The sequence below is a fragment of the Carassius carassius genome, chromosome 26 (genome assembly GCF_963082965.1).
Source record: "Carassius carassius chromosome 26, fCarCar2.1, whole genome shotgun sequence".
In the NCBI taxonomy this organism is placed as follows: Eukaryota; Metazoa; Chordata; class Actinopteri; order Cypriniformes; family Cyprinidae; genus Carassius; species Carassius carassius.
In genome coordinates, this window is record NC_081780.1 from 6,659,925 (window position 1) to 6,683,852 (window position 23,928).

The window sequence follows — 23,928 nt, forward strand, 5'->3', positions numbered from 1 at the left end:
ACAAAATTCCTTCCAAAATTTGGATATGAATTGGGATCCCCTGTCAGAAACCACGTCTACCGGGAGGCCATGTAACCGAAAGACGTGATCTAGGACAGTGACCGCTGTCTCCTTGGCTGTAGGTAATTTGGGCAAGGGAATGAAATGTGCCACCTTCGAGAACCGGTCCACTACGGTCAAAACGACCGTCATGCCATTAGAGGATGAGAGGGCGGTAACAAAATCTAGTGCGATATGGGACCAGGGTTTTGAAGGGACAGACAGCGGTTGAAGAAGCCCATCAGGAGGCCGGTTAGACGACTTACCACTGGCGCAGACTGAGCAAGCCAAAACAAAATCGTGGACATCAAGAGCCATAAGTGGCCACCAGAATCGTTGTTAACTAACCCCTTGGTTCTGCTTATCCCTGGATGACAAGCAACGTTAGAGCAGTGACCCCACTGAATAACTTCGGACCGTAACTCTTCCGGCACAAATAAATGATTCGGTGGGCAACCGGGCAGAGGCGTTACCCCTTCTATGGCCGTCTTGACCTTCGATTCGACCTCCCATACGAGTGCTGAGACGACTATTTTCTCAGGTAAAATACACTCGGGAGTCACCGGGCAGGCGGAGGGATCAAAAAGACGTGACAAAGAATCGGGTTTGACATTCTTGGAACCCGGGCGGTACGACAGAGTAAAATCAAAATGACCGAAAAAAAGTGTCCACCGAGCCTGCCTGGAATTGAGTCTTTTGGCAGTTCTAATGTACTCTAAATTCTTGTGATCGGTCCAAACAATGAAAGGTATCCCTGACCCTTCCAACCAGTGACACCACTCCTCTAAAGCTAATTTGACGGCCAACAATTCTCTGTTACCAATGCCATAATTGCGTTCAGCAGGAGATAAACGATGAGAGAAATCAGTGCAGGGATGCATCTTATCGTCCGAGGCAGCACGATGGGAAAGAACTGCTCCTACCCCCACCTCTGATGCGTCGACCTCCACCACGAACTGCCGTGTGGGATCAGGGGCAAAAAGGATGGGAGCCGAAATGAAGCGGCTCTTGAGGCTGGTAAGTGCAGTCTCGGCTGCATCCGACCACCTGAAAGGAGTACTGGGGGAGGTCCAGGCCGTCAGAGGTGAGACTAGTTGGCTGAAATTACGATTGAAACGTCGATAAAAATTGGCAAACCCCAGAATCCGCTGTAGGGCCTTACGGGAATCTGGAGATGGCCAATCTTTCACAGCCTTAATCTTGTCAGGATCCATACGTAGTCCCTCGGACGAGATGATATACCCTAGGAAGGGAACAGACAGTGCATGGAATTTCGCATTTCTCCGCCTTGACAAAAAGCCCATTCTCGAGTAATCTCTGGAGCACTCGTATGACGTGTTGAACATGTTCCTGGAGAGATGAAGAAAAAATCATTATGTCATCCAGGTAAACATATATAAAATGATCTACCATGTCTCTCAACACGTCATTAACGAGTGCTTGGAAAACCCCTGGCGAGTTGGAGAGCCCGAACGGCATCACCAAATATTCAAAGTGCCCTCTAGGGGTGTTAAAAGCGGTTTTCCATTCATCCCCCTTCCTGATGCGGACCAAATGATAAGCGTTATGTAAATCCAGTTTTGTGAATACGGATGCTCCCTGTAACCTCTCGAAAGCTGAAGACATCCATGGTAACGGATAGGTGTTCTTTATCGTGATGTTGATCAGCTCTCGGTAGTCAATACAAGGTCGCAAAGAACCATCCTTCTTACCCACAAAAAGATTCCCGCCCCCAATGGAGAAGAGGAAGGGCGGATGAACCTCAATGCCAAGGAATCAGAAATGTATTTCTCCATGGACTCCCTCTCCGGAATAGAAAGAGAGTAAAGCTTGCCTTTAGGCGGAGACTTACCTGGCACTAAATCTATAGCACAGTCGTAGGGACGATGCAGAGGAAGAGAAGCAGCACGGGACTTACTGAACACCTCCTTCAGGTCCAAGTACTCTGCGGGCACGTTTGATAACACCATGGTCTCTTTCTGAAAGACAGAAACAGGCACAACAGGACAAGCAGAAACCAGACAAGACTCATGACAACTTTCACTCCACAAGGTGACTGTGCTGGAACCCTAATCCACTAGTGGATTATGTTTGATTAACCAGGGGTGACCTAAAACAATGGGAGCTACAGGGGAGTCTATGAGGTAAAAGGATATGGTTTCACTGTGGTTGACTGAGGTGAGCAGAATTATTGGTTCAGTGAAGTGGGTGACGTGTGGCAGTTCCTGGCCATTGAGTACGGTGACATGGATGGGATGAGACACAGGAAGGACTGGAAGGTTCAGGTGACGTGCAAGGAGAGAGTCAATGAAATAACCTTCGGCCCCAGAGTCCAGAAGGCCGTGACAGTCGTGAGTGTGGTTCTCCCACCGCAGTTTCACCGGAAGGAGAGTCGATGATGTGGTTGAGGACTTCCCGGCAGAGATCCCACCCGATAGTAGCCTCAAACTTACTACCGTGCTTGCTCTTTTTACCAGGCAGGAATGGATGGAATGCTCCGAGCCACTGCAATATAAGCATAGTCCTTGGGACCCCCGCCGCTCTCTCTCCCTCCGGGAAAGCCGAGCTCTACCCACCTGCATTGGGTTCATGATCATAGACGGGACCGACCATGTTCTCTCGACTTGAGCGGCCCCTTTCCTGAGACATAATGGCGTGTAGGACTGACTTGTCTACCCAGGCGGTTAATCCGAGCGTCCACCCGGAGTGCCAGGTCGATTAGGCCGTTGAGCGTTGGGGGCAGCTCGAGGAGGTAGATTTCCTTCTGAACGCGGTCGGCCAGCCCATGCAGGAATCGATCCCACTGTGCCGCCTCGTTCCACTGGCACGAGGCCGCCAGGGTGCGGAACTGAATGGAATAGTCTGCCACTGAGGATTTTCCTTGTTTAAGGTCCGAGAGCTGGTTAGCGGCCTCCCTGCCGGCCGCGGCTCGATCGAAGATTCGTTTCATCTCTTCGGAGAGGGAGTGGAACGAGGCTCAACATGGATGTTGATTCTCCCACACCGCCATCCCCCATAAGGCGGCTCTGCCAGAGAGTAGGGTAAGAGCAAACCCAACCTTGGACTCCTCTGTCGCGAAGGTGCGGGGCTGCAATGCAAAATGTATGGAACATTTGTTAAGGAAAGTCTTGCAAAAGTTTGGCTCACCGGAGTAACTCTCTGGCGCAGGAAGTCGCGGCTCTGGCCAGAAGTGGGCCTGGGAGGTCTCCCGGGGGGCAGGCGGCGCAGTGGTTCTCGCTGCTTCCATGTCAGTGAGAGCGTTCTGTAACGACTGGGTGAAGGAGTAGCAGGAAGCAAGTGCGAGATTAATTAGATTTAATGAAGACAAATACAAAACTGAGACACAAATAACGCTGGGAGGAATGCACAGTCCAAGATGGTGGCGAGGAATGACAAATCCGGAAGGCGGAGGTGAGTTGGCAGCCTGAGAGGGTGACACAGGAACTGCAGGGAAGCGAGCCGAAGGTAAGTGGTATTGCTTGGTGGTGGGTTGCGTAGAGTGGACGGGGTTCCGGGGAGACACAGACATCCAACGCAGAAACACACAAGAAAGCAAGGCATAGGTTACAAACATGAAACAACGCTCTCACGAACACAAGACGCTAGACAAGCCAATATATAGGGATGAGTAATGAGTGACAGCTGTTGCTGATGACAATTAACGGAGACGCCCATAAACTAATCAGTGCTGACGCGTAACACACAGACTTCACCCACAAATTGCAAAACCCAGAGATCACGGTTTACCAACCTTGACAACACTCAACCAGCATTGTGGACAGAGACTGCTACCATTTAGCAATAGTGAAAGCATATTAATACAAAATGAAAATAAAATATGTCTGATTGAAACACCATGAGACTCAGTTCTTTCAGCTCCAAAATGTTGTTACAAACCATATTAATTTTTAAATGTTTCTTCTAAAATTGTACAGCAGATGCATATTAATCAGATGCATATGTGTCATGCCAAAACAAACAGAAAAAAAATATGCTGTTAAAATCTCCTTCTCTCGTGGTTGTGGCCTCATCATAGGTCTCATTCATACAATATGTGAAAACATACACCACTCACTCTAAACTAGGACTAAGTTCCATTTGCTGTCCTACTTCATATTTATTTTGGAATAATCGCCAGTATGAATTCTCACAATTCAGTCTATCATTGTTTACAATCTTCTGGAGCCTGTTGGTCCATTTTGTCTGTAAATGAAAACCAATAAATCATTGACTCTAAGAAATGTCCATTGCAACAAACATAGTGGTGGATTTTGATGTAAGAGGACAACGAGGGATAGACTCTCATTTTGAAGGCACACATTAACTGCAAAGGATCCATTGGTGAGCAAGTGAAGTAACACTAAATTCATCAAATCTTTTCCAATGAAGAAACAAACTGATCTACATGTTGGATAGCCTGAGGATGTGTATTTTTGTTTTGGGTGAATGTTTCCTTTACTAAGACTTTACTACTGACTTGGATATCTACACTTGTTGAAACCTCCCCCACAGACTAACACCTGTGTGCTCTCCTCTTACCCTGACTGACGCTTGCACAAACACAGCAATGCGGTTTTCACTGTTGAATTCTGTAGTTAAAAGCAGGAAGCCTAACAGGATTAACATATCTTTGACTCTAACAGTCAAAAGAAGACATGTAGAATCATTAGACTTGTCAGCACAGTAAAACAAAATAAAATAAAAATACGTACAACTATAAATTCATCATTTTTACTATTCACAACAACAGTATAAAATGTTTTTATATTAATAATAAAGGTGATCACTTCAATAGACTCACCCCTCTAAGTGAAGAGACTGTGTCTGTTAGTGGGTCTTTGCTGAATCTCCTCATAAACGGCCTCAGTCATCATCCTGTGTCTCCTCTTAGAGAGAGCTATGAGTGTAGACAGACAAACCTGCTGTCAGTTCACAACACATGACTGATCACACACTGAATAAGACACAATATGACACTCTCTGGATCTCTCCTACCTCTCCTCATCACTCTGTTCTGCTGAATTAGTATAAGCAGTGGCACTAAGAGCAGTAAGAGCACAACTCCCAGAACAATCACAAGCACTGGGGGGACGGAGAGAGTTTGTGGAGGAGAGACTGATGTTGAGCGCACTGGAGGAGAAACTGGAGGAGAAGCTGATGTTGTTGTGGCAGGAGTAGAGGAGACAGACAAATCGGGAAAATCTGTCAAACACACAAACACATTCAAAATTATGAATATTATAAAATTGCCTAAAATTAATTAAATTTGTTTGTGTTTTCCTGTGACCTGCATACATGAGTCCAGCATGCTTTGTGGGAGCACAGAGTGGTTTTTCAGGGAGAGAGGACAGTCCCACAGGTGAATCTCATTCCCTCTGCACTCCACTTTGTTCATCCACACAACACCTTCACCAGCACCAAACACTGAATTCCCATCAGCCCTCAGTGCTGCTCCACAACCCAGCTGCCTGCAGACCACCTGAGCATCAGCCCTCGCCTCCACTCAGTCTGAGACTAACATTATCTAAAATATACACAGCATACATCAAGAGACTCATCAGTTATCATGTAACCGACAATTTAAATTATGGTGAAGAAAAACCAATTAATAATTTTATATTGATCTTACTATTAAAACTTGAACACCGTCTTTGGTAAGGAGATGCTGAGTATATTAGATGACTCTGTGAAGACTCGTGATTTTCTTTCATTTAGAACATGTGAAATTAAAACTTTTAACTCAATTTCAAATTGGCAAATAAACATTTATGGAAAAAAAAAAAAAAAAAACCCCGAATGAATGTATTATTTTGATTTACAAAAAAAAATACAAAAAATGAAGAAAATCATTATTAATCCTTAAATTAATTCTTACCAGAGCAAGTGATATTGGCCATCTCAGTATCGTAACAGTTGTTCTGGCTTATTATAATACTGGAATTCCAGATAAATGAGCTATCAAAAAGAATTGTGTAAAACTCAGTAGCCCTATGGAATTATGACATTTGAACAAAACTTGTGAATATGATAAGTATGAACATTATATGCATTACACTAAATTGAAAAATACATTCTTATAAGTTTTTTATTTTATTTTATTTATTCATCTTGGGTTTCATCAAAAACATCTTAATTTGTAATGAATTTCTTATACGGTGAATGTCTTACAGTTTGGAACGGCATGAGGGTGAGTAAATAATGACAGAATTTCCAGTTTTGGGTGAACTGCCATCCCATAACAAGTGTCGGGGGTAACACATTACAAGTAATGCCAGTTATGTAATCAGATTACTTTTTTCAGGTAACTTTTAAAGTAACGCATTACTTAATTTAATTTAGTTTTTTTTTTAAAAAGTGATGCCAGTACTTTGTTTTCCCATTAATTGACTGACAAGTCTCCTGTCCCCATATTGGGAGAAATCGGAAGTACAGAGGCGTTATGTGCTCTGTGTGTTCATGATGTAGTCCTAGACTAAATGTGAATGTGCATTAATTCATCCCACTCACCAGAAAAATAAATAAATACAATAAAATAAAAAAATAAAAAGGTTTAGTATTCATCAAAATGAATTAAAACAGTGAAATGCAAGCTCAGAAAAATGTAAACCTGCAATAATTGGGTTATAAATAACACAAATGTATCTAATCCCATTTTATTAACTAATGTCTTGTTGCTGATCTTTGATGACCCAGTTAAACCAAACTAATAAGCAACGATGACTTTAGGTAAATTAACAGTAGTGCCTCATTGTTTTGTTTTTTTACTGGCCTGTCAAACACACACATTACAATAAACTCTCAAGTTACAATGAATATTATTATGCATACGTATGTACATTTAATGAAGATAATTACTAATAATCATACGTTTCTGACAGCAGGAGCATGGGCGTCAGTTTGGTTTGAAATGTGGTGGGGACAGAGACGCATTCAGAAGTGCATTTTCAGAAGTGGTGGGTACAATGATGCATTTTTTTTTTCTCTTTCGCGCAGGTCATGTTTTGAAAGACGTCCTGTATCTTATTAATGTAAATAAATAAAAATGTATTGTTGTGTTTGCGAAGGACTCAATAATCACACCGTGTAGCTTTGTTTATGTTGCCGTTTATCAACTGACGTGAAACTTACATTCTACGACCTTTGCCGTAAATCAATGCCATAACCTTTAAAGGCACAGTAACCTGTCACTCGCAGTGCATAACCAAACATAGTCCAACGGGACCCAATACTGAACATTTTCAGACATAACATTTTCCCCCCACCCCCCTGGAAACTGTAACATAACTTTTAACCCACATTCCCCAGTGTCACTCACTATCACCCTGTCACATAGTCCCCATGCCAGACAGGCGGGACCCTCATTCTCTGAGGGCGTGCTGGCCGTGAAAAGGCGTCAGGCAATGCTGGTGGATTACCCCCCAACCGGTTAGCTCTTGGCCTAGGCTGCCAACCCAGAGCCGCTGCTGTGGACAGAGGTGATGCAGGTGCTGAGGGAGCTGCGACTCTGTGCAGGCGGTTCGAGTGCCAACGAGTCCCATTCTCCAGTCTATAAGTGGCCGGCCCCAACTTCTTAGTCACCCTCAGGGGTTCTGACCAGTATGACTGTAGCTTATTTTGGCGGTGGAGGTGTTTGATCCTGACCCAAACCCCTGGAGAAAGTGAGGGGATCTGCACTCTGTGCGTGGCATCAAACCTCTCTTTCATCCGAGCCTGTGAACCTTTTACCCGAGCTCTGGCTTCCTGGAGCCCTGGGCTCCCACGAGCAGGAGCTGGCTCAGCTCTCAAGCAGTCCAGTGGTTGCTTTAGTTCACGCCCAATCATGAGCAATGCAGGTGACACTCCCGTGGTGGAATGCTTGGATGCCCGGATGGTCAGGAGAGTTTGGTTGAGTGCATCGCTGAAGGTTTTCCCTTCCTCCAGACAGGCTCTGATTCCATTTTTGAGAGTTTTGTTCAGTCTTTCCACCCCCCCATTACTCTCCGGGTGATACACTGCCGTCCTGATGTGCTTGATGGACCGTACCGTGAGGAACTCCATAAACTCTCCAGACACAAATTGGGGCCCGTTATCCGTTGTGATGACCCTGGGGAGGCCCCAGCGCCCAAACAGTTTGTCCAGGCGGTCGATGATGGAGTGAGCAGTGATGGAGCTCAGCTGAAAAACCTCTGGCCACTTCGAATGAAGGTCGTGCACAACCAGCAGGTAGCGAGCGTGAGCCGGTGCCCCGTGGAGTTCTCCACAGAGGTCGATCTGAATATGTTCCCAGGGTGAGGACGGCCAAGAGGTCGGGGTGAGAGGGGCTGTGGCAGGCTGACCAGTTTTCCCACTCAGGAGGCAGCAAGCGCAGTTACGTACCAGCTCCTCAACATCCGAGTCTATGTGGGGCCACCACACTGTGTCACGGCAGCGCTGCTTCACCTTAACCACCCCCAGGTGCCCCTCATGCGCCATGTGTAGCACTCTGGGCCTGAGAATTTCAGGAACGACCGCACGGTGGCCACGGGCCAGGCACACCGCTCCCCAGCAGGAGAGCTCGTTGCGGAAGCGGTAATAGGGGAGCAGTCTGTCATCTACTTTGGCAGGCCAGCCGTCCTGGACGTAGGTACGGAGAGTTGTGAGGGCCTCGTCAGCAGCTGAGGCCTGCTGCAGCTCCGCCAGAGTGACTACTGAACTGAGAGGCCCATGCAGGATGTGGACCCAGTCTTCATCGCTCTCTGTGTCTGATGTCACCCCGCCTGCATCTTTCGTCACCGACACGGCTCTAGACAGGAGGTCGGCCACCGTGTTGGCCCGCCCAGGCATAAACTCCAGACTGAAGTTATACTGGTTCAGCCTGTCAGCCCACCTTAGCAGTCTCATGGGCCTGTGCCCCGAGCCTTGAGTCGCCAGCAGTGCCGTCAGCGCTTGGTGGTCTGTGCGGATGGTAAAAGGCCTCCCATATAGGTAAACATGCCAGCGTTCGCATGCCCACAGGCAGGCCAGGGCCTCCCTCTCCCCCACTGAATACTTCTGCTCAGCTGTAGTAAGTGCCCGTGAGGCGAAAGCCACCGGGCGTTCCACCCCCTCTTGAGTCTGGGAGAGCACAGCGCCTAGCGCCACCCCGGAGGCGTCGCAGGTGACCATGGTGGGCGCGGTCAAGCTGAAATGGGTCAGTGTGGGTGGGGACGTGAGCTGCCGTTTGATGATGCGCACAGCTTCGTGGCAGGCCGGGGTCCAGTCCCAGGTAACATCCTTCCTGAGCAGCCGGCGCAGGGGGGCCGTTGAGTCAGAGTAGTGTGGCATGAATCTGAGGTAGTAGGCGGCCATCCCCAGGAAGGAAGACAGCTGGGATGGCGACTGCGGGTCTGGTAGGGACAGAATGGCCTCAGTGTGTGACATTATCGGGGCGATGCCCTCTTTTGAGAGCCTGAAACCCAGGAACTCGACCTCCTCAACACCGAACATGCATTTCTCAGAGTTCAGTGTGACCCCATGCTGTTCGAAACGCTGAAAGACCTGTTCCAGGCGATCATCATGCAGTGTGGTCGAGGGCGCATGCACCACCACGTCATCTAGGTAGATGGAGACACCCTGGATACCAGCCAATATGAGTGACATTATCTTCTGAAAACAGCTCGGGGCTGATGACAGTCCAAATGCCATGCGTTTAAATCTGAAAACCCCCACGTGCGTGACAAACGCTGTAAGGTCCATGCTGGCCGGTGCTAGAGGAACCTGCAGGTAGCCGTTACGTAAGTCCATCTTACTGAAAACAATGGAGCCGTGGAAATGGCTAGTGAGCTCCTCCGCCGTTGGTAGGGGGTACTTATCAGGAATGATGGCTTTGTTAACGTCTGTGAGGTCAACACAGAGTCGCAGTCCGCCCCCTTTTCTCTTGGCTATCACCAGGTTAGACACCCACGGCGAGGCATCGACGGGCTCTATAACGTCCGCCTCCACCAGGCGATGCAGCTCGGCCTCCACCGCGTCACGGAGAGCCAGGGGGATGCGCCGAAGGGGCTGGATAACAGGGCGGACTGCCAGGTCAACAGTGGGCTGGTGTACAAATCCAGTCATGTGGCCCAGGCCGTTGAATAGTTGTGGGTAGCGGTCAGACCAGGAGGTGGCAACCTGCAGGACATGCAGGCCCCTAGCATCACTCACAGTAAAACCCAGGGCAAGGAACAAGTCTAGGCCCATAATGTTAGCTCCCTTCCGGGTAATACAGAACTTGGTGGCAGGCGCACATTGTTGATCATATCTGACGGGAAGGCAGGCCACACCCAGAGTAGAGATGGGAAAATGGCCGTAGCCTAACAGGGGTTTAGCCGCTGCTTCCAGAGGCACGTGACTGAAGAAGCGGTCATATGTACATTTGTTCAGGATTGACACTTTAGCGCCTGTGTCCACGAGGAGTGGAATGAGAGCTGTGCCCACATGGCAAGTGCAGAGCTTGAACGAAGGCTGTGAGGTCTGTACAGTGTTTATGGGAACAGCAGCAGTATCATGGCAAGCTGGAGAGGAGCGACAGCAGCGTGCAAAATGGTTCAACTTGTTGCAGTTACGACAACGTTTTCCCTGGGCAGGGCATGACTGATCTCTGGTTGCATGTTTAGGGGAACCACAGTTGCTACAGCTTTTGTGCCCACTCTCCCTGGGCCCCCTGTCCACTCTCTGTACGTCCAAACTGTCACTCACCCTGTCAGCCGCTGCTGCCGTCCCTGTATGCTGAACTGATGGTGGTGATGACGTCACAGGCTCGTGCGCAGCGCGGCCGAACTTGCGCGCCTCCATTAGAGCCGTTTCCAACTGCTTCCCAATTACTAAAGCGTCCGCTAGTGTCGTGGAGTCTGGCTCTAGTAAAAGTCTCTCCCTCAGTTGGTTACATGACGTTTTCTCTATTAACTGGTCAACTATAAGTCCATCCTCCAAAGCCCCAAACTCACAAAGTCTAGCCAGCTCACGTAATGCTGATACATAGTGGGCAACGGTCTCACCCGGCGTTTGTGTCCTCTGACGAAACTCAAAACGGTGCATCCGCCGGCTTCTTCCAGAGCTGAAGTGAGCCTTCAAGGCGGCCGTGGCTGTGATGTACTTATCATCCGATAAGGTAAGCGTGGCGAAGATTCGCTGTCCTTCCTGCCCGAGGCAATGGCGCAGAAGCGCGCACTTCCTCGCCTCCGCTAGATCCGAGTGTCCTAAAGCCAGCAAATAATCCTCAAACGACGCCAGCCAGCGATCCCAGGGAACAGCTGGATCACCGGGAACAGGTAGGAAAGGTGGCGGAGGTGGTAGGACAAGTTCAGACATCCTCGTTCGCCAAATGTTGTGTTTGCGAAGGACTCAATAATCACACCGTGTAGCTTTGTTTATGTTGCCGTTTATCAACTGACGTGAAACTTACATTCTACGACCTTTGCCGTAAATCAATGCCATAACCTTTAAAGGCACAGTAACCTGTCACTCGCAGTGCATAACCAAACATAGTCCAACGGGACCCAATACTGAACATTTTCAGACATAACATGTATACAAAAATGTGATGATGTCCGACTCGTTTTATGAAGAAGAAAGCCTTACAAAGCATTAGACATATGATATATGACCCACTAATCTGCTTCATATCATCATATAAGTACCATGTTGACAATATGACATGGCCATGACGTGGTTTAATGTACCTAAACAATGATTACCAAATTTCTCTTTCATGTTGCTTTGTTATAACCACTGAAAACGGGGAAAAAAATCTAACCCAAAATCGGGCCTCGCTCTACATTATCCCGCTTATTACATGGCTACCCACCAAATAAATCAATAATTTGACACAAAATATTGATTTAAAAAAGAGTTTATTGATTTAAACACGATTGTATTGCTTCTCTACTATTAGAATCCTGCCGCGTCCATAGCAACGCTCTGTTTTTCATGGCAACGGTGTTATTATCAAGAAATAACAGACTTCATTCTACAGTGGAATTCAACCAAGCCATGTAATAATTTGATTTAATTCCCAGTACAATTTACCATATCTACACAAAACACAACTTAAGCACTACAAATTTTATCAAGATTGAAAAAGCAAAAATACGTGTAGCACATGAACACTATTGACTATCACACCATGATCTGGGGGGTATTCCAGAAAGCAAGGTTAACTTACCATTTGGTAAATCATAACCTCTGGGTTGATTTACCCCAAACCCGCATACCATGAGTATGTCGGTTCCAAAACACCTGAGAAGAGTTAGTTTAATCAACCTCCTACTGGTTACCCAGAGTTAATGCGCGTGCATAAAGGCATTTTCAATGGATCGCCGATTTCACGAGTCAAAATGGAAAATGACAACGAAAAAAAAAGAGCGGCATACTTTACTGAGGCGGAGTTGGAGGTTTTAATGCACGCATACGAAGAATTCAAGCCAATAATAATGAAAAAAAGCAATACGGCTGCATGGGCTAAAGAAAGAGAGTTGGCTTGGCAAAAAATAACGGACAGAGTAAATGCGTGAGTGTATTAAATTGCAAATTTTATATTGCCTCCCCTTTTATTATAGTGCACAATAATTAAACACCCCTTCCGCATCCTTTTGACTGTTAAATCACTACGAAAGCATTTGCTTTTCCTGCCATTCATTTCTTCAGATTAAAATAGTGTATATTGACTAGGAATATATGGTTTCTTATTTAATAAGGTGTAATCCTTCTGGAGCCAGAAGAACTTTGAGCCAAGTCAAAATGAAACACAAAAACATTCTGCAAAAAGGTAATATTTGATTACACAATTACTGAACTATTTATTAAACACGATTTAGTATATTCTTTCTGTCATGTAGCTAATAGAAAGAAGGCTGAAGCCCGTCTAACTGGCGGGGGCCCACCACCACCTCCCCTAACCCCATCTGAGGAGCTGGCTCTGTCCCTTAATAAAGGGCGACCAGTGGTTGCTGGCATTCCAGGGGGCACTTCATCACACACACCATGCACCACAAGTAACATGGTGACATGTAAGTTTGCCACTGTGATTTGTTCTCATTATGACTTAATAAATTACTCTCTGTCACTTATAAAGGCTTTTTGAACATGCTTAACGTTTTTATGCAGGCTTACATTATTTAACTACATATGATGTATAGGCTACTGTGGTTTTAGTTATATTGCTTTGATATTTTTTCCTGCATTATTGGTTTCTCTTTGATAATACTGAGAATTGTATGGGTTGTATTTTCTTATAGATACTGACAGAGGGATTGTATTATTGGACCCTACAGAAAGAACACAGTCTGTCACAGCTGTAAGTGTTTTGTTGTCAGGTACCTTTAGTTGCTTTTAGATATTTTTTATGTTTATTTTTGCCAGATAATGTATACTTGCATATTTCCACTTAAGGATGAAGATGACGATGAAGAGACCACATCTGCTGTGACAGAAGTGGACAATGCTGGTAGATCCACTGAGGTATGATGCACACCATTATAATGTATGCCCCCTTTTTACATTAGAGTAACAAACTGTCATTGTCCTTTCACAGTACATACCTGGGGATTTGCCCACAGATGAAGGTCCTTCAACCTCAATGCACAATCTAACCAGAGTAAGAATTTGAGTGCAGTTGTCCATATTTTACTTTTATTGACTGACAGAATCTCATTCATTAAACTTTTTTTGCCTTCCTAGTTGCCAGCAAAGGAGCTGTATAAGGTCCATCTTCAAAAACAAATAAGAAAAAGTGACATGGAGATGGACCTTATACAGCTTCAAATTAAAAAAGCAAAACTTGAAATTGAATTACTGGAGCATCGCCTTAAGGTGAGAACTTCTGATTAATCTGTTGCATGTTAAAAGTGTTGTGTATATAAAGCATTGTAATAAAAAAACAACAAATTTTATTTCAAGCTTGTTTTGCTTCATTTTATTTCATTTTTACTTTCATTGTTTTGCAGGAAATCAAGAAATGAACTGCAGAGCAGACCAGTGCAAACATTTTAATAAAAGTAATTTTGACAAATCCTGTCTCTCAATAGTCTTCCATCTCTGTTGTGTGCAAAACCCTGTTGGGGTTCCTCTGGGCCATCTTCCTCAATCCAAGGAGGGTGGCTCTCTCCTCTTATAGTGGCAATGTTGTGAAGCACAACACAAGCCACTATGATGTCGCATGCCCTCTCTGGACTGACCCGGAGCCCACGCAGACACTGAAACCTAGACTTCAGGATCCCTATGGTCATCTCCACCTTGGCCCGTGTTCGGCTGTGAGCCAGGTTAAAGCGGGTCTGTGGTCCGGGATCAGGTTCAGGGTAGGGTGTCATTAAATAGGGCAGACAAGGGTATCCTCTGTCCCCCAGCAAGTAACCATTGTACTGTCCTGTAATGATTCAAGTGTACAATACAAATATAGTAAAAAAAAAAAAATTATACAGCAAAACATACCCTCCTGAAATGCCTGACATAATGATGACTCGCGTAAAATTCTGGCATCATGCACAGATCCTGGCCATTTTGCCTCCACATTAGTAATGATGTGGGTTGCCTCACATATTACCTATAGTTAGTGGGAAAAAGTAATGAGTTTAATGATTTTAACAAGACAAAAAATTAGGAACACAAAATGAAATTGTTACCTGCACATTGATACTATGAATGGATTTCCTATTAACATAGTCTCCCTCATTTACTGAAGGAGCTTTAATAGGAATGTGTGTGCCATCAATGCACCCAATTACATTTGGAAATCCTGAAATAGAAAGTCATATATGGAAGTTTAAAGTGTGTGTGTGTGTGTGTGTGTGCAGGATGAATGCATGTATAGATATAAATAGTATGACTACATATTTAATATGCGTCATAGATTTTACTACAAAGGACAAACCTGCCACTCTGTGGAATTCCTCTTTAATAACACGCAGAGGTTTATGGCCAGGGAACTGTACAAATGTGTGTAAGAATCGTTTAAGTGCCTGACATACTGTGCGAATGGCTCTACACACAGTTGCCTTTCCCACATGCTCTGCATCGCCCACATTGTACAAAAAATGCCCTGACGCGAAAAACCGAAGTGATATGCACAGAATGTTCTCTGTTCTAAGCGCAGACCCGCGGTTTGTGACATTTGCAATATGTGGTCTCAAGAGATGTGTTAAATAAATTAACGAATCTTTTGAAAATCGATAACGCTCTTTCAAATAATCATTAGGAAATGAAAATACATCAATTCGCGGTCTTATAACTCTCTCCCGGCGAAAAAAACCTCGTATAATTTGTGCCTCCACGTCCACAGGATCGTCATCAAAAGGGCACGCCATACTCAGTAACCTTCTGAAACAAACTAACCCTGGAACATAACCTGCTACCGAGCAGGTTATCTTCAGAGAGTAAGTCCCTATGGTTACATACATACCCAGAAAGTTACCTCCATTTTTGGAACCGAAAGTTGAGGTTATCCACTAACTTACCCTTAAACTTACCCGGGTATGTCACATAACCTGCTTTCTGGAATACCCCCCTGACTGCTCTCAATTCACAACAACATGCATCCATCCAATCTACATCAGGCATTTTGACTAAAACTTGATCCATTCCTCATCATCATCATCATCATCATCATCATCACAACTATTTCAGAATTCAGCAATAGATTCAAGCAATAATTAAACAAGATACTGACTACTCAACAATCATCTCCCCCAACACTTGCTGTATGAACGCAAACCGTAACTAGCTAATTAAGTTGGTGGCTAAGGAAGTCTAACGTAACATTAATTGCAAGAGAAGAATTAAAACAGCCGATCCCTTGTGTGCAAATGCACAAGACCTAGCCATAATACCAGCAAATCTTAATAAACATAAGTTATCGCGTCTTACCTTTGTGTCAATGGTCTGCAGACCCTTGCTGTGTGTACAACAACATCCATTTGTTCTACAAGTTATCACTTTGATATGTTATAGTCCATGGCACTAGGATGCAACCTTGTGATATTGTATGAAGGCTAAATGACTTGCTCGTCTATGATACATTCGCCAGAAATTCTGGCCAATCCCAGCAAAGACTAGGTAGCCTCGTTCCCACTCGTTCACTGTCCATTCCAAACTGTCAACTCATTTGAAAAACATTCTTTAAAAAAAAGAAGCGCGATAGTCATATAGACGGTTTCATCGGGCGCACGCGCCTGGACCTAAGTTAACTTCCGGTCTGTGTTGTGTATATCGGTCTGGCTGCAGTGCCTTCTACAAACGCGGTTAAAGTCAAGGCGATGAGTAGACTGAAGGCTCAGGTGGTTGTGCTGCGGGATGTGTTTCCCATACATTTATTTATTTTTGGAAACTCACCACAATTTTAAAACTGATCGATTTTCAAAAAGGCTTCGCTGAATAAACATGAGTAACGTTATGTACTGCACGTTTAATAATAATAATCCCTTACATTTATATGTTTAAATATCAAAACGAGGCACAGGTGTTTTTTATATCGCTGTATTTCTGAAGGAAGACTTGCATGTTATATGCCTGATAAAGCAGCGTGTGTGAGCGTACTTTGTTTACAGCTGTTACTGGGGAAACCTCCATTTCTCGCGCTTTATGTCTATGCTTTAAAACATCTCCTATTGGCAAAGAATGGATTTGCATTCTCATTAAGTCCGCCTGATCCATGCAGCAAACATATTTTGTTTGTTATCAAAAAATATCTACTCTAGAGGGACTTGGCTGATGTTATTGATTCTATTTGGAAGTCTACCGGAAGTTAAGTTAGGTCCGCAAAAGCGCGCATGCGCTGTAACGTTTGTTTATGTTGTTGCCGTTGAAACCGGCATATAGAGAAAATAATAACAGTGACACGATGACTCCCCCTCCCCCAACATAGAACGTATCCCAATGTTACAGTTGTTGCAGTTTTAATGAACAGAAAAGCGTGTAGCCAGCGCAGCAGCAGAACTCGAGGTTAAAAAAAAAAAAAAAGGTGGTGGGTACAAAATGACTCATGACGAAATCTGGGGGGGACACGTCCCCCCCGTCCCCCCCGAAATCGACGCCTATGAGCAGGAGCAACATCAAATATGTGATAAACGCAATCATAATTACATTATTATTATTATACTATATTGAGAAGTATTTGATGACAACAACAAATACGTTTTATAATAAGAAGCCCATTATTATTATTTTTTTATGTTTTTTTTGGCTTCTACAGCCTATAATTACTTTGAATATTATTATGCAGATATAATACATTTATTATTATTCACAACAAGTACATTACAGATTAATTTCAGTGATAGGAAAAGATGTGGTTTTGTGAGAGCTGAGAATGAACCACAGACCACAGCATAATAATAATAATATCTACATGCGCATTAATACATACTATATATATATATATATATATATATATATATATATATATATATATATATATATATATATATATATATATATACTGTATAGGGATACATGATAAGTGGTTAATGTCTCAATCCAACAGTGATTATATCATCATAATCTTCAGGTGTGACTTGTTGCTCTTCTAAATGAGTTAACGGAAAAGACAGTAAAACAGAGGCCCAGTATGTCATTTAAAGGGTCATATGACACGATTTCATGTTTTCCTTTCTTTTTGGAGTGTAACAAGCTCTTGGTGCATAAAAAAGATCTACAATGTTGCAAAGACTAAAGTCTCAAAACCAAACGAATATTCTTTATCAAAGGCAAGACTCTGCCACTCCCCCCTAAAACAGCTCATTCAAACTCCCCCACATGTCTACGTCACTGTGTGGAAATATTTGCGTAATGCCTCCCAAATGTTCACACAAAGAAAGAAGGCATGGTTTCAGTAACCACAGTTAGTGTTGAAGCAACCATTGTCAGGGAGATGATGTGTGTATCTAGGAGAAAGCACTTTATTTGGCCTTCTGAAAGTAGATGCATTTAGGAATCTTTAAGATTACTTACAACAGAACATCAACACATTTTATGGATGACCGTTTCGTGAACCCAGGAGAGGAAGTAATTTTGATTTTGCTAAGACAATCTGCATTTTCTGAATCAGCTACTGTGAGAATGTTTTGTCATTAGTTTAAGTATTTGCTATTGACTGTTCAAATGTGCAACGATGACTTTAGGTAAATTAACAGTAGTGCCTCATTGTTTTGTTTTTTTACTGGCCTGTCAAACACACACATTACAATAAACTCTCAAGTTACAATGAATATTATTATGCCCGTTTTGCCCGTTGTGTGTGTGTACGCGCGAGCGTGCGCATGCATGTGTGTGTGTGTGTGTGTGTGTGTGTGTGAGAGAGAGAGAGAGAGAGAGAGAGAGAGAGAGAGAGAAGGACAAGATCACATAGAGTGGAGTTAGCTGTCTTAACCGTCCGTGGCTTGTGTTCTGCAAACACACAAGAGCTTCATCACCGTGTTTGTAAAGTGACTCTTTTCCCCTTTCGGGCTTGAACTGATGGTAAAACTAAAGACATTATTAACTGTCTTAACATTTATTTTGAAAGTTGAAGCTCGCGATTATGGAAAGGGGCATTACATTTCCAATGAGTGATCAAGGTCTTGTTGGCCAATCAGAGCAGACTCTGCTTGTTGGAAGGAGGGACTTTATAGAAAATGACACGTTTGAGAGAGGCGGGGCATAGAGAGAAAAAAGTGCTTTTTGAACATTTAAGCATGTCAACATATTATGTCACACCAAATACTCAAAATAATTATATTTTAAAAAGCAAAAAGCTTAAAACAACACAGATGAACAAAAGACAAAATAAATCCTTATCTTATATATGTTCTGAATGGTTTATATAACTATGCTAAGATAACTTGTTAATTTAATTATTTTAGTAATTGTATATACATTCATTTATGTATATAGCAAATAACATCATATTTCAGTCCACTAACCTGAAAGAAGCTCATCAGCATCTTCATACCCAGAATGCTGTTCTGTAGAAATGACACTTCCTGTTATGGAGATTAGAACAATTTTCACATTAGACACATTTACATTCACAAATCAGCCACAACCTCCACTTTTAAATTACAATTTTAAATAATACACAAAAAAGTCCCACAAATGAATCAAGGTGATTTACTCTACTCACCCCTCTGAAAGAAATTATGACCCTGTTGACCTCAACACATCAGACACTATGACACTTACTCACCCCTCTGAGAGAAAAGACCATGTCTATTAATGGGTCTCCGCTGAAGCTCCTCATAAACAGCTTCAGTCATCGTCCTGTGTCTCCTCTTAGAGAGAGCTGTGAGTGTAGACAGACAAACCTGCTGTCAGTTCACAACACATGACTGATCACACACTGAATAAAACACAATATGACAGTCTCTGGATCTCTCCTACCTCTCCTCATCACTCTGTTCTGCTGAATCAGTATAAGCAGTGGCACTAAGAGCAGTAAGAGCACAACTCCCAGAACAATCACAAGCACTGGGGGGACTGAGAGAGTTTGTGGAGGAGAGACTGATGTTGAGCGCACGGGAGGAGAAACTGGAGGAGAAGCTGATGTTGTTGTGGCAGGAGTAGAGGACACTGATACATCTGTAAAATCTGTGAAAAGAGAAAGACATTAATACTCACGTAAATTAGTGATTTAAAAACTAATATTATTAGCACTAAAACTATCAAATATTTCTCAGTGATTGCTGTGACCTGTACAGGTGAGTCCAGCGTGCTCTTTGTGGGAGCAGTCAGTGTGGTTTTTCAGGGAGAGAGGACAGTCCCACAGGTGAATCTCATTCCCTCTGCACTCGACTCTGTTCATCCACACAACACCTTCACCAGAACCAAAGACTGAATTCCCATCAGCCCTCAGTGCTGCTCCACAACCCAGCTGCCTGCAGACCACCTGAGCATCGCTGATGTCCCACTGATCATCACAGACTGAGCCCCACACAGCGTTATGATACACCTCCAGCCTCCCAGAGCACCGGCCCTTACCTCCACTCAGTCTGAGAGCTAGGCGTTCTAAATTATTTAGACAAGACAGCACATTCATCACCAGCAGATTATTGTTAGAATAGCAGCAACACTGGATGAGATCAAATGCCCAAAAAACACAATTACATTAATACAGTACATTAGGGGTGGACCAATGTCTGTGCTGGAGAGCCACAGTCCTACAGAGTTCAGCTCCAACCCTAATGAAACACACCTGAACCTTAAGGGTTACTAAAAAGCTACAGGCAGGTGAGTTTATTTATTTTTTTCAGCTAAATTCTGCAGGACTGTGGCACTTAACATTGACCACCCCTGACATACAGCATGAGTGCTAAGATATTCTATGTCATCAAATGAACTTACCTGAACTCTGTCTCTGGTGGGGAAATGTGGACCAAGTCAAAAAGCTTTGAGGAGACACATGACTTTTTTGTTCATAACATGTTCTGTTCACAACATAACATAACATAACATAACATAACATAACATAACATAACATTATAATATAATATAATATAATATAATATAATATAATATAATATAATATAATATAATATAATATAATATAATATAATATAATATAATATAATATAATATAATACAACCCGAATTCCGGAAAAGTTGGGACGTTTTTTAAATTTTAATAAAATGAAAACTAAAAGACTTTCAAATCACATTAGCCAATATTTTATTCACAATAGAACATAGATAACATAGCAAATGTTTAAACTGAGAAAGTTTACAATTTTATGCACAAAATGAGCTCATTTCAATTTAGATTTCTGCTACAGGTCTCAAAATAGTTGGGACGGGGCATGTTTACCATGGTGTAGCATCTCCTTTTCTTTCAAAACAGTTTGAAGACGTCTGGGCATTGAGGCTATGAGTTGCTGGAGTTTTGCTGTTGGAATTTTGTCCCATTCTTGCCTTATATAGATTTCCAGCTGCTGAAGAGTTCGTGGTCGTCTTTGACGTATTTTTCGTTTAATGATGCGCCAAATGTTCTCTATAGGTGAAAGATCTGGACTGCAGGCAGGCCAGGTTAGCACCCGGACTCTTCTACGACGAAGCCATGCTGTTGTTATAGCTGCAGTATGTGGTTTTGCATTGTCCTGCTGAAATAAACAAGGCCTTCCCTGAAATAGACGTTGTTTGGAGGGAAGCATATGTTGCTCTAAAACCTTTATATACCTTTCAGCATTCACAGAGCCTTCCAAAACATGCAAGCTGCCCATACCGTATGCACTTATGCACCCCCATACCATCAGAGATGCTGGCTTTTGAACTGAACGCTGATAACATGCTGGAAGGTCTCCCTCCTCTGTAGCCCGGAGAACACGGCGTCCGTGATTTCCAACAAGAATGTCAAATTTGGACTCGTCTGACCATAAAACACTATTCCACTTTGAAATAGTCCATTTTAAATGAGCCTTGGCCCACAGGACACGACGGCGCTTCTGGACCATGTTCACATATGGCTTCCTTTTTGCATGATAGAGCTTTAGTTGGCATCTGCTGATGGCACGGCGGATTGTGTTTACCGACAGTGGTTTCTGAAAGTATTCCTGGGCCCATTTAGTAATGTCATTGACACAATCATGCCGATGAGTGATGCAGTGTCGTCTGAGAGCCCGAAGGCCATGGGCATCCAATAAAGGTCTCCGGCCTTGTCCCTTACGCACAGACATAGGCGTCGATTTCGGGGGGGACGGGGGGGACGTGTCCCCCCCAGATTTCGTCATGAGTCATTTTGTACCCACCACCTTTTTTTTTTTTTTTAACCTCGAGTTCTGCTGCTGCGCTGGCTACACGCTTTTCTGTTCATTAAAACTGCAACAACTGTAACATTGGGATACGTTCTATGTTGGGGGAGGGGGAGTCATCGTGTCACTGTTATTATTTTCTCTATATGCCGGTTTCAACGGCAACAACATAAACAAACGTTACAGCGCATGCGCGCTTTTGCGGACCTAACTTAACTTCCGGTAGACTTCCAAATAGAATCAATAACATCAGCCAAGTCCCTCTAGAGTAGATATTTTTTGATAACAAACAAAATATGTTTGCTGCATGGATCAGGCGGACTTAATGAGAATGCAAATCCATTCTTTGCCAATAGGAGATGTTTTAAAGCATAGACATAAAGCGCGAGAAATGGAGGTTTCCCCAGTAACAGCTGTAAACAAAGTACGCTCACACACGCTGCTTTATCAGGCATATAACATGCAAGTCTTCCTTCAGAAATACAGCGATATAAAAAACACCTGTGCCTCGTTTTGATATTTAAACATATAAATGTAAGGGATTATTATTATTAAACGTGCAGTACATAACGTTACTCATGTTTATTCAGCGAAGCCTTTTTGAAAATCGATCAGTTTTAAAATTGTGGTGAGTTTCCAAAAATAAATAAATGTATGGGAAACACATCCCGCAGCACAACCACCTGAGCCTTCAGTCTACTCATCGCCTTGACTTTAACCGCGTTTGTAGAAGGCACTGCAGCCAGACCGATATACACAACACAGACCGGAAGTTAACTTAGGTCCAGGCGCGTGCGCCCGATGAAACCGTCTATATGACTATCGCGCTTCTTTTTTTTAAAGAATGTTTTTCAAATGAGTTGACAGTTTGGAATGGACAGTGAACGAGTGGGAACGAGGCTACCTAGTCTTTGCTGGGATTGGCCAGAATTTCTGGCGAATGTATCATAGACGAGCAAGTCATTTAGCCTTCATACAATATCACAAGGTTGCATCCTAGTGCCATGGACTATAACATATCAAAGTGATAACTTGTAGAACAAATGGATGTTGTTGTACACACAGCAAGGGTCTGCAGACCATTGACACAAAGGTAAGACGCGATAACTTATGTTTATTAAGATTTGCTGGTATTATGGCTAGGTCTTGTGCATTTGCACACAAGGGATCGGCTGTTTTAATTCTTCTCTTGCAATTAATGTTACGTTAGACTTCCTTAGCCACCAACTTAATTAGCTAGTTACGGTTTGCGTTCATACAGCAAGTGTTGGGGGAGATGATTGTTGAGTAGTCAGTATCTTGTTTAATTATTGCTTGAATCTATTGCTGAATTCTGAAATAGTTGTGATGATGATGATGATGATGATGATGATGAGGAATGGATCAAGTTTTAGTCAAAATGCCTGATGTAGATTGGATGGATGCATGTTGTTGTGAATTGAGAGCAGTCAGGGGGGTATTCCAGAAAGCAGGTTATGTGACATACCCGGGTAAGTTTAAGGGTAAGTTAGTGGATAACCTCAACTTTCGGTTCCAAAAATGGAGGTAACTTTCTGGGTATGTATGTAACCATAGGGACTTACTCTCTGAAGATAACCTGCTCGGTAGCAGGTTATGTTCCAGGGTTAGTTTGTTTCAGAAGGTTACTGAGTATGGCGTGCCCTTTTGATGACGATCCTGTGGACGTGGAGGCACAAATTATACGAGGTTTTTTTCGCCGGGAGAGAGTTATAAGACCGCGAATTGATGTATTTTCATTTCCTAATGATTATTTGAAAGAGCGTTATCGATTTTCAAAAGATTCGTTAATTTATTTAACACATCTCTTGAGACCACATATTGCAAATGTCACAAACCGCGGGTCTGCGCTTAGAACAGAGAACATTCTGTGCATATCACTTCGGTTTTTCGCGTCAGGGCATTTTTTGTACAATGTGGGCGATGCAGAGCATGTGGGAAAGGCAACTGTGTGTAGAGCCATTCGCACAGTATGTCAGGCACTTAAACGATTCTTACACACATTTGTACAGTTCCCTGGCCATAAACCTCTGCGTGTTATTAAAGAGGAATTCCACAGAGTGGCAGGTTTGTCCTTTGTAGTAAAATCTATGACGCATATTAAATATGTAGTCATACTATTTATATCTATACATGCATTCATCCTGCACACACACACACACACACACACTTTAAACTTCCATAT

The 23,928-nt window shown here is 43.4% G+C and overlaps 1 protein-coding gene across 1 annotated transcript in view; it reads right to left on the minus strand.

The window, feature by feature from the left end:
* Positions 1-17,471: 17,471 nt before the first annotated feature.
* Positions 17,472-23,928, minus strand: part of LOC132105377 (scavenger receptor cysteine-rich type 1 protein M130-like) — a 31,058-nt gene continuing 24,601 nt past the window's right edge. The window contains 4 exon segments of the mRNA XM_059510462.1: positions 17,472-17,533; positions 18,909-18,968; positions 19,366-19,572; positions 19,675-19,989. Coding sequence (XP_059366445.1) covers positions 17,472-17,533; positions 18,909-18,968; positions 19,366-19,572; positions 19,675-19,989 — 644 coding nt within the window.